This window comes from Vicia villosa, linkage group LG1 (assembly GCF_029867415.1).
Source record: "Vicia villosa cultivar HV-30 ecotype Madison, WI linkage group LG1, Vvil1.0, whole genome shotgun sequence".
NCBI classification, from domain to species: domain Eukaryota; kingdom Viridiplantae; phylum Streptophyta; class Magnoliopsida; order Fabales; family Fabaceae; genus Vicia; species Vicia villosa.
In genome coordinates this window covers 86,827,842-86,840,350 of record NC_081180.1, presented here as the reverse complement: position 1 = coordinate 86,840,350, position 12,509 = coordinate 86,827,842, and the positions used below count along the sequence as shown (strand labels likewise).

The window sequence follows — 12,509 nt, the reverse complement described above, 5'->3', positions numbered from 1 at the left end:
GGAGGGATTAACAAAAATTTATTTTTTAAATTACTTGTATTTAATGTATTAAAAATTGAAGCAAATAGTTTATTTGGTATATTTTGATTATTTAAAATATTTAAAGAGTACTATTTTAGAACCGAAAAAACACACAAGTTAACACATAGACCTCATTATGATAAGGTATATAAAAATTCTTTCGCATCAAATTTATCATTCATTATCAATATATTTTATAAAAGAAATTGTGTTTAAATAATAATATTAAAAATTAATATAAATGATTTGAAGCGTTGGATTTAAATGAGTGATTTTGAGGACAATGAATGTTAAAGATGATGTCTGCAAACACTCTCGCATTTAAGTAAGTGAAAAAGAAATTAGAGTATTTAGATAAGAGGTGTAGAATATATTTCTTGTTTCAGAATCTTTGTGATGTCTTGGAAAAAGTCAAAATTATGAAAGGAGTTATGTCAATTCTATGCCACTGCCACCATGATGCTTGTGAGGAAGAGAAGAACGGTGATTTATAAAAACTATTTTCTAAAATTCTTTAAAGTTTTCGATTTTTAAATCTTAAAAACTACGAGTAGTTTGATATGTTTTGATTTCTCATTTTGCTATTCACTTTTCACTTATTAAAATGAAGTTTTTTTTTAAAACAAAGCAAAATTTATTTAATTGGGCCTAATGTCTTTTTGGATATGGGCAATGATACAATCTGGAGTTTTCTCCGTCTAGGAATTAACTTGTCACCCATCAAATTGGGTCTGACACCCCTTTTATATTTTAATAATTCTCAAATTGTCCATGGATAAATTTAAATTAAAAAATTACGCTCGAAATTTGTGGTAAAAAAGCAAACATTTTGAAATTGTTGATAAAAATTTCATGCAGTGTTTTAAAAATCGGACCGGTCATCAAATTGGTGAGGGTATTGGGTCATTGGTTTACTGGTCGAACCACTGGATCATTGATCGAACCGCATGACTAAATCGGATAACTCGGTTGAATAAATTGGTCTCTGTTGTAAAACTATATATTTTTAAATCGGTCGAAACGGATGACTCGGTCTCTAAAAAATATCACGACACCTACAAAATTTTAAAATTTCAAAATATCATAATTTCACATGTTTATTCTTTACATTCAAATTCTAAATATAATCATCACTCACAATAAAATAATACAAAATATAAATTTAAATAAATTTTGAATTAAATCTAATTGCAAACAGGTGAAAAGTTATTCCAAATATATTTTGAATAAAGTTTAATTATAATTTAATTTTTTTTTAAATTATAAAAACGGCGTCGTTTTGTGTTGAAAAAAAAAAACATGCAATTGAATCGCCGGTTCACCGGTTTTGACCGGTTCAACAACATACTCGATCCAACAATCAGACCAAATCGATGACTCATTCGGTTCCCGATCCGACCGGTCGGTTCGGCCTTGTTTTTAAAACACTGATTTCATGGGTTTTTATCAGAAATTTCGATATTTCTAATATTTTTTCAAAATTGTCGGTATAGTTTCGAAATTTTCGATAAAAACTCCTGAAAATTATGATTTTTCTACCGAAATTTCTGATATATTTTAAATTTTCTGGAATAATTTTGAAATTTCTGGTAAAAATTCATACTGTACTTTTTAAAAATTGATAACTTTAGGCAGGGCTATAATGATAAAAACATGCAATATGAGGGGTGTCAGGTATAAGTGAAGGTATAAATGACACGGGGGACAAGTAAATTCCTCCAAATTTTATTTTGAGGAAAGTCAAATCAATGTGCTTCTGGCATCAAGTGGTTCCAGCCCCCTCCCGATCGTAGTTGCGGGGGATCAAACCGTGGTTCTCCCTACCAAGTCTAGCGTCAATCACCACTAGACCAACTAACGATTGGTATGGAACTATATATATTATGCAAGAGTAATATTTCAAGCATGTCATAAATATTACTTCGTCAAACAGTGTCATATAACATATAGGACACATAAGAAGTGCTAAGATAGCATAGGTTAAATTAGAAACTACGTTCAAATACGAGTCACTATAATATGGCTCCAATATATCTTAGGTTTGACTACACAAAGTGTTTTAGATCACAAACAAACCAAATCAAACCCACATGCAAAATTGTGAGGGATTTACATTAAAATATAGAATTGAATATTCTCTCCTTCAGAAATAAAATTAACTCTCAAATAAACTCCCCTTCAAACACATGGTTCAGAGTGTAAATCTTTTTGATCGAAGTGACCAGAAGATTGAGACACTATTTAACATAATGTCATTTTTAGATCATACATTTATGTAGTTGTTCACGTGTTTAAAACAATAGTATATGTTTGAAGCTCATGTATTGTTTCTATAAAAAAAACATGATCTAAAATTGTCACTTACATAAGTTATAAATGAGTAAATTTGTAGATATATTTTACTATCAAATCATCATCACTCAAACTTGAAGTGAAATACTAAAATTTGTATAAAAAAATATTTATCTTATGTTATACAACATATTTGTGATACCGCCAAAGTTTCGACTAATATATTTCAACGAATGTCAAAATATAATTACAAAATGATAACTAACATAAATGTTTGCAGTAGAAAACAATATCATATCAAAGATAATGCATAAACAACATTACCAACTGACAACTGATTCAAATTGAGTATAGAAATGAGGATTATGTATATAAATAAAGATTACTCACAACAGAGCTAACACATAAACAACATTATCAACTAACTAAAATTGATTCATATTAAGTTAATAAAAAAATAATTTTTTTTGTTATATACTCCCTCTGTCCCAAAATATAAAAGAAAAAAAATATATTTTTTTTGTCCCAAAATATAAGAGAAAAAAATTATCTTTCATATTTTCAAGATAAAATTAAATGCAACATTCTCTCTCATCTTAACCAATCAGATTTGTTTTTACATCTTTCTAAGCACTTTATTTCATTAAACCCACAAGTCAAATGATTCTATTTATACTTTTCTTAATAAGTGTGTTTTTTGTTTTTTCTCTTATATTTTGAGACGGAGGAAGTATCTAATCAAAAGAAGATCCAGAATAAGAAATTAAACAATTTATATACATGTCGAGAATACAATTTTGTTAACTTTCTTTTACGGTCTGGCTTCCGTCAACCTCTTTTTCAGGCCAGTCTTTGTTGTGTGAATGCTTCATTCCTTTTATTTGCTGCAGTACTATTTGCAAGAGTGTGTATATTTGTTTAATCAATTTATACAATTTCAGCAGAGGTTTGATCATAGGAAAAAAAGAGTTGGATTACCCTACATCTCATTCATAAGGTCAAGTTTTCATTTCAAAGTTGGGGGCAGAAAATACAGACCTCACAAATACATGAAGTTCATATGGATCACCTATCCCCGTGAAACCTACATAAAAAATATCTATCACTGTATTGTATTTGAAATAGATATAACAAAGTTTACTAAGAACAAATTAATATCTTGTTATTCTCAGAAATTTAATTTAACATTAGATATAGCCAGCAGCAAGATTTTACAAAAACCCTATTTTGTAAAGTATAAGGTTACGTTTAAAGTATATCCTGAATTTGTTGTGTATAAATGATTTGAATAGGATACTCAGCTTTGAATCTTGTACAGGAAAATTGTCCTGCATCCTGGCTACTCACATGCTCTTGGTTTAAAAACTGATTGCATGGAAAAGCCAATATCTAAAATCATGAAATCAACCAATTGAATCAATTTCAAGAACTTCTTTAAGCCCTTAACTCAAGTAAGTTCAAAATGATTATCTCACAGCAAAGACATAAACTTTAGTGTTCAACAAAAAAACTTTTCAAACCCTTAAAAACTATACCTTTATCTTTGTATGTGCTATAAAGCTCAGTTAACTGGGTATAATTGAAATTCGCAAATCCCTTGTAAGCCCAATGAAAAATTATTTAAATTAGCTAAACCCCATTAAAATTAAATAAGAAAGATTGAATTTTGATTCTAAAAACATGAAGAAAATAGAAATAGAGAAAGTGGGGTTGAACCATTTTGAAGCAACGTTAATTATAAGAAAAACTTTCCCTTTGTATAAGTTGAGGTTCACATCTTTCCCCTTACCATCCTGGGGCAACCATGAAAAGCAAAATTGTAAGAGATTTTGATGATGAGAAAAAAGAGTTTTTGTGAAGAGTTTTAGCGTTTGAGAAAAAGTGGGTTATCTTAAGTGGGGAATCAAAGATGGATTTTTCAGAGAGCGATTATGAAGCACCCATTTGTTTGCTTGGGCTTTGGTTTGGTTCAAGATGTGAATAATCATGGGAAATGGTGGTTGCCCATGAAAACCGTGTATCTTATTACACGATCCCACCATTAAACTTATCAACATCATCAATTTATTGTCATTAATAGAAGTGATGGAGAAAGAGGGACACCTAAAATTTTTGATGGTTTTGGGATAATATTATCGAAGAGTTCCATTTTGATTCTACCGGCGGGTATGTTTCAAATGATAACATCGAAGAAGAAGATTGGATACTAATATGAAATCCATATTGCAGAATTGAAGAATGGAGAAAGAACCGCTTAGGGAATGAAGAGATACAGAATCGTAGATTTATGGATGGATTGGAAACTACCAAAAGTTGAAATGGTATGAAAAGCTCCATATTGGAAGTTGTGTTGTTTATGGTTGCACAAAAATTGTTTGGTCTTAGAACCGTATTTGGAATTGTAAATATGAAGATATAGAGTTAAACAATTGAAGTATATGGAGTAGTGGAAGAGTTTTGGAGTAGTGGAGCATTAAAGAATAAAATAAATAAAATATCTCGCAAAATATATAGTGATGACTGATGACAAATCAACAAAATTTATTGCCAAAACAATGTGGTGAGAATAGTGATTTAAAAAGACTTTAATGCCCTTGATATTTGTCTAAATTAATTTTGGATGAGTGAGGTTAAACTTAGTTATTCTAGGTACTTAAACTTTTAATAGATGGATATATTAATTTTAAATTAATATATTAATTTCTAAAAGACGAAAAACAACCAAATAGGAACTAAGAATTCTCAAAACCCTCAACGCCAACTCTTCCCGTTTGTAACCATGGGGAAGAAGAAGCAGCGGCTGGCAACCGACGCAGACGCCGCACCGGAGCTAGACCCAATCAACGGAAACAACGACGAATCTCACAGCAAGAAAAAACTCAAGAAGCAGAAGAAGAACAAAACAAACGAGATACCCACTGTCAGCATAGCCGTTCCCGCTTCCATCATTGACAATGTTCCAACCCTAGAACTCGCCACTCGGGTACTCGTTTCAATATCACTTTCATTTCCATCACAAAAACACTAATTTTGTTCGAAAAATCAAAACTTGATTTCGTTGCCTATTCATTTCTGAATGTATATTGTTTGGTTTTCCCTTTTCAGTTGGCTAGTCAAATCGCTCGCGCATCGACTATTTTTCGAATCAATGAGGTTGCTAATGTTGTTACTATGCATTTTTAGTGTTGCTTTTGTTACTGTTATCACTATATGTTGCTGATATAGGGAACTGTTATTTATCTGTGTGTGTGTATGTGTGTGCATAGGTGGTTGTGTTTGATAATAGAAGTAATGCAGATAAAGATTATACTGTGGCGGAGAATTCAGATGATGAAAGTAGTTCGGCTTTTCTCGTGCGGATTTTGCAGTATCTTGAGACACCTCAGTATTTGAGGAAGGCTCTTTTCCCAATGCATAGCAGCTTAAGATTTGTGGTTGGATTAATTTTCTTGCAGATGCATTTTCTGAAGTTTGATTATGTTGTTGACTATATTTGTTTATTTCATGCTAAATTTTAGTTGTTTGTATTGCTTTTTGCAGGGAATGTTGCCACCCCTTGATGCTCCACACCATTTGCGCAAACACGAATGGGGTCCGTATCGGGAAGGTAGGTTATTGTTTTCATATACTTTTCTTTTTCTTGTTAGTTAGGACAGGAGAGTATTCAAAAGCCTTGGAAATGTTGGAAATTTGAAATATGTTAAGCCATGGAGTGGTTAAGGACGGGGTCTTTAATTTAAACCACACGTCATATTATAACCGGGTTGTAGTTTGTAATTGTAAAGTAGCTATCAAACTCACAGGAAAATTATACCATGCAGTTACGAGGCTATAGATACTCTATGCTAATTGATGTTAGGTAGTGAGGTACTAATAGAAGTATAAACAAAAATACTGAAGTAAGTGAGCATGCTTGCAAGAAAAAGAGATGAAATCCAGAATGGAATTATTTGGTAGAAAGTTAGAATTGGAATGATACATCTAATAAAGTGGCTACTGACTATCACCGGAGCTCGTCTAAGGTTGTTCGCTCATTTGAGAAGTGGGACTGTGGTTATAAAAGCAAATCAATGGAAGGAAGTTATTTTGAAGGGAGGAAAACCTAAGAATATTTTAGGAAGAATTATCGTAGAGGGCTCTTTCGCTAAACCTTTCGCTAAATGAGTTTATATAAAATTTGGTTTTTCTTCTGTGCAGTGGTGTTGATTAATTCATTGATCACCCCATCTTTTGAGATAATGCTTGGTTATTAACTTCTTGTTGTTGTAGATTCTCCCCAATGGATACGTAAAGGGTTGATGACCTTTATTGTGTTGGTTGGCGTTTGTCAATGATTGGCACTGTTTGTTTCCACTGTGAAATCCTTTTACTTTCTCAAGACTTAAGAGGACTTCTTATTTGAACTACTTTTTCTTTAGCTCTTTTTATCTAAAAAACTGTTGAAGCATATACATTTTTCTGCATCGGCGTTGCTGTTTGTTTTGTTCCATGGTTACAATGGCCAGGTTTTGATTCATTGCACTAACTTTTTAGGTGTCACAATAAAAGGACATTCAAACTCTGGCACAACACTAGTTGATGTTGGCTTATTTAAGGTATGGATATACATTTCATTGATTTTTTGACCCGAAACTTAAGTTATTTATTTTTACTTTCCTTTCATTACCCTTGGTTCTCCTATGACATCCTGCCCAAGGACGTCTTACTGTCTTATTCATATTTTCGACCATCTTTGCCATGTAGTTTATTTAGACATTGGCTTCTGATAGCAAGTTCAATAAGGGTTGTATAAAATGTCATAACATTGTTCCCGATTATCTTGCTATTCCTTCCATTTTCTTCCATTTTAATTTGAAAATTGCAATGTTTATTAATGATCATTATATTTATCGATTATTAGGTTGTGGTAGAAGAGGGAAAATTGCAATGTTTGTTCTAATGATATTTCTATCAAGTAGGCTTGAGTTGATTTCTGTATATCTGATTCACTACACGACATATGCAGCATGTTGCAGTTGACCAAATACTTGAACCAGGAAAAAGAGTTACTGTGGCCATGGGTGCCAACCGCAATTTGGATTCTGGTAATCAATTGATATTTGCTTATCTTTTTTAATTCTCGCGTGAGTTAACTACAGTAGCATGCTTCCATGCTCTTCTTATTTGTTGGAGAACTATGCTTTCTATTTATATTTGACATTCTTCCTTTGTTTTTGCGACTCTTCCATTCTACATATCCTATGATATTGAAGTATTATTTTCGGTGCCATGCAAAATGCATAATGACATTATGGTTCTTTCTTGTTTGAAAGACAATTCTCACAATTAAAAGTCATTCCATAATTTCTTCTCGGCTATATGAATTTAAGCTATTTTGCAACGCTATGCTTCATCTAGATTTACCACGCGAGGTTGTCTCATCATCCAAGCCTAGGGAAGAAGGAGCATATTGGGGATATCAAGTGCGCTATGCTCACAATATTAGCGCAGTATTTAATGAATGTACATACAAGGTATCCTCTCACCTCTCAAACACACATCTTTGCCTTTTAATACCTATAGCCTATTATTCATTGACCACTGTAGTCCTACTTGTGAACTCTTTCTTTTGTTGCCTTGTTATCATGACAGGGTGGCTATGATTGTATAATTGGTACCTCTGAGCATGGTCAAATTATCAAGTCATCTGAACTTGAATTACCTTCCTTCAGGTACACATGTTTTAACATCCGCTGCAAAATTATTATTGTTAGATTGGTTGGGTGCCAATTTTACGCGTTCCATTTAAGTTGATGCTGTAACATATTTTTATTTAAATTGTTTTATTAATCGCTTCATTCATTGAATTTGTAGACATTTATTGATTTCCTTTGGTGGATTGGCTGGGTTAGAAGAGAGTATTGAGGAAGATGATAACTTTAAGGTATTGCATTGTTCCATTCTGTTATTTATGCGATTGTTGCGGCTCCCTTCCTTTCCCTTTTTGAGATTACTACCAGAGTCCAAAAATTTGATCGAATATTTGGCCACGCACCTTTCTCTGTTGTGTTGCTTACGCAACACATTTCGGTTTGAAATACTAATTAGAAATCGAAATGTAACACATTTGTGCATAATTTCTTAGGTTCTACTGTCGTGTTAAATGTACTACTTTCATTCTAATCCAGCTTATGAGAAAGAAAGTAACATGACGCTAAATATAGATTTTCTTGCTTAAGTACTTTCTAACCCCCAAAAAATGCAGGGAAAGAATGCAAAGGAAGTATTCAGTTTATATTTAAATACATGTCCAAATCAGGGGAGCCGAACAATTCGAACAGAGGTACTATACGCCTATTCTTTTCTCAGTCAATCTGCTTTTATTAGTTTTTGCATTCAATATTCAGTCAATATTTAATCCTCATCTTTTTGTATAGGAGGCTATTCTTATATCTCTTCAGTACTTCCAAGAACCCATAAGCCGAGCAATGCTGGGTTGAGTATTGTTGTATTCTTAAAACTTATGTAGTTCAGACATTGATTCTCCAAGTTATGGCAGAAACAGAAACAGACACAGGCAATTTTTCAAAACCAGAATTAGAAATTGGCCTCTCTAACTTCATCCTGAATTGGCCATGATGTTCAGGGATTCTTCCTGAAGACTCTTATGAAAGTTGCAGTACTCTGGTTCTAAGACTCGCAAACAGTGTTCCATCTATCTATATCTGTATATGAAATCATTCAGAAATAGAATTGCTAGTCAAAATTTTGTCTCACCAAAGAAGGTCTGATGAAACTCTAGGTCTCTTTGGATTGACTTGTTAGAGTTTATTTATAAGTACTTGTGATTTTTGTTATTAAGATAACTTACATAAACACTTATAAGATAAATATAATGTTTTAAGTGTTTAATCAAGTTTTTAATTTTTTTTAAAACCTCTATGGTTTATGTTTTTGTATATTACATTAATGAATGTTTTAGTTAGTCATGTGTTATTAGTCCTTCATTGGGGATTTAAAGGAAGACTAACATACATGGCCAGAGACGGATCCAATCCATTTGAGGAGAATAATATATATTTCTATATTTCTTGTATTTCAAAATCCCGTTTATTTTTTTCACTACTAGTATAAAAAGTTATGATTATTTTTAACCTTCAAGCTATGATTATGGATCTGCCACTAAACATTACTCAGTGTAGAAGAGAGATGAAAACTGGGAATCATTCAAAATGAGATGATTTAGGGATCTAGATCTTCTCCTGCACATTTGATGCTGCTTCCATTCAGCTCCTGTCTTAGCCACTCATCTAAATTTTTCTCTCTTTTTAAAATAAAACTTTCTCATTTATTTATTATTTTTTCTTAATTTTGAGCCACTAGAATAAGAGCAGGAGGCCACTAGAATAAGAGCAGGAGGGATGGCTGTTGAGAAAGTACAACAGACGACCCGTCTCCGATGATTAGTAGAAGAGAGTTTCTTAATGCACTCTTATGGGGTGAAAAACATTTATGAAAAATCCAAATTGTTCTTCGGAGATGCATATTCGAACGAACCACATAATTTTTAAAAAATTGGTCTGGATATGTATATCTGAAAACGCCCAGAGACGTTTCGGATATACATATCCAAAAACATGGTTGGACAGAATTGTTGGTAGAAACATAATTGTTTTTGACATTTTTTAAAAAGGATCAATGTCGGTTTGATCGTAATTTTGTTAAACTGTTAATAAACACAAAAACAATAAAACAAACACAATGAAGGTAACCTACTGATAGTCAAACACAATTTGAAAAACAACAAAACAAACACGCAACCGATAATATTGTTCTAATATAATGCAAAATAATACAAATGTTGTTCACAAAGTACATAATGTAATATCAATACATCTGCAAATGAAAAAAGAAGTGCATAGCCTATTGCGTATGCCTAATCCCCACCCTGACTCCTCATATGCCTCATATCCCGCATCACTCGATGCCTCCCTAACCATCATTTCTATGATGGCCACCGCTTCAAGATCGCCTCTCTGAATCACTCCTAAGTCTAAAGCTTCTTGCCTAAGCAACTGTATACGCTGAAAAATCGGCAAGACATCAGTGGCATGGTCATCTATGGCCTGCTGGTTCTCCAAGAGCTCCTCAAAATGTCGCATATGGATTGGAAGCATCATAGATTGGAAGCAACTGTCGCATGCATTGCTCAAAATGACATACTTATTGCGAGAATCAATTCATTATTCAAAGTTCATCAATGACAATAACCCATCCCTAACACTAATGAGCTTAGTTACTCATATTTCTAATGATAACCATTGAAGGAATTATAAAGGTTACACATAAATGGGCGGTGAAAATGCTTCAACTTAAAAAAGTATTAAGTTATGCTCCCCGTAGATCTTAATATGTTTTGACGTACTCACGAGTGTCCTTTGCCGTTCAAAATCCAAGATGCCACTAAAAAATTGAGGTTTTAACTTAAATAGTTATAGTTGGGCATACATATTCAAGTTTAGGTGTACATATGATTTGGCAAAAAGGGGTTTTTGCTTGTGTACGCCCTCCTGGGCGTCCAAATATTTTGTTGACGTTGTGTTAGCATACATACTCAATTTGAGGCATAAATACACTTTTTTTTTATCGGAGGTGCATGACATCTGTATACTAGAAAGGAGCCTGGATGATGGGTGTTGATCATCAGGTTTTCCATATGTGTATGGATATGTATGTACGCATATAACTAGCTTGTTTTTTTTCATATTATGACCCTTTCTTTAATTATTGAGACCTACAAAATTGCCAAATTTCTCCAAAACGGCACATTACTTGAAAATGTCATTAAATCATTTAAAACATAAATATTTGAGTTTTCTAAAAAATACCATTAATTATTAATTAAAATAATAAACAGTCAATAAATCATTGAAAATATTTGGATAAAAATAATAAAAGTGATGACTAATAACAATCTCAAACTTAGCTTGTAGCTTGTCCTAAAACAATTTTTTTAAATTGGCTTAAATAAGTAAATCATCCATGTAAGTTAGCGAGTTTTTAACCAAGTGTTTGGGCTCGAGTGGCAAACGAGTCTCTACAAAGGACGACATTCGAGAAATACCGAGTTCGATTCCTGGCAGAAACAATGTTTGGCCAGTGCACGTGCCTCGTGCTAGTAGGTCGGAATCGGTGCGAAAGCAACAAAAAAAAAGTTAGCGAGTTTAGTAACACCTTAATTACTTGTTCCACAATTCACTTACTCTTTTGATACTATCTCAGTTACACTCTTTGCAAATTCTCTCAAAGTCTTTCAAGTGTTTATGATTTATACTCAAAATTCTCAGTATGCATTATTCTACCACATGCTTGAATAAATTCTATACATATAACAATATGTAACAACGTACACATTTTTAGAGGTCTTTATAGATTGTAATGGGGCTAGGGTTCACGTGAGATATTTTGAAAAGTAGGTTAAATAATTATTTTCTATGATTATGTCTAATCTCCTTTCTTTTCTTTCTTTTTAATTTTTTATTTTGGATACCTTTTTCTTTAACACTTGAGTGCTTTTTTTTCTTTGACTTAGTAGAAATTTTCAAATTTTTCTTTTTTTCTTCTTTCCGATCTAGTTGATTTTTCAATTTTTTCTTTATTAAGTCACTTGGTTTTCTTTTATTAATGTTTTTAATTCTAATCATTTGATTTTAAACTTACTTGAATACTCATGACTCAATTTCTAAATTTTTTCTGAATTTCATAATTGATACCTCAAATTTATTGGTTGTTATTTCAATAGCAACCCCAAACTTAATTTAGATCATATCTCTAATCATCAATCTTTTAAACTTCAAGTAGGTTAGAACTATAATTAAACTCAAAGGGGTTATGCAAAGGATATGAAACTAAAATGTTGGCTTGAAAAACTCATGGCTAAAAGAAACAACTTGTCTCAGTGTGTAGACACTACAAATGAAATTAACTAAGAACATACGCAAGTTCTTAATATAACTTTTGACTTTATCTGTATCTAACCATGTTGGATCTGAGACAAACAACCTCAGCAATATCTCAAGCTTGGTGTGGCTTCACAATCAGTTACTGTGAACTTGTTCAATTGTTAGTATGGCTCAATAATATCACATTAGAGTTTTTAAGAATATGTTAACATTAATTATAACTTTCTAAATTTGGCATGCATACACACATAAAAT

At 32.3% G+C, this 12,509-nt stretch overlaps 1 protein-coding gene across 1 annotated transcript; it reads left to right on the top strand.

Annotated features, from left to right (window-relative positions):
• The first annotated feature begins 5,018 nt into the window (after window positions 1–5,018).
• On the top strand, window positions 5,019–9,501 carry LOC131643441 (uncharacterized). Its single transcript, XM_058913655.1, has 11 exons — window positions 5,019–5,296; window positions 5,419–5,466; window positions 5,580–5,747; window positions 5,854–5,920; window positions 6,847–6,908; window positions 7,319–7,397; window positions 7,711–7,826; window positions 7,945–8,024; window positions 8,167–8,236; window positions 8,558–8,635; window positions 8,730–9,501. Exons 1-11 carry the CDS (start codon window positions 5,093–5,095, stop codon window positions 8,790–8,792), a joined length of 1,035 nt encoding a protein of 344 aa, XP_058769638.1. The 5' UTR covers window positions 5,019–5,092; the 3' UTR covers window positions 8,793–9,501.
• The last annotated feature ends 3,008 nt before the right edge of the window (window positions 9,502–12,509 follow it).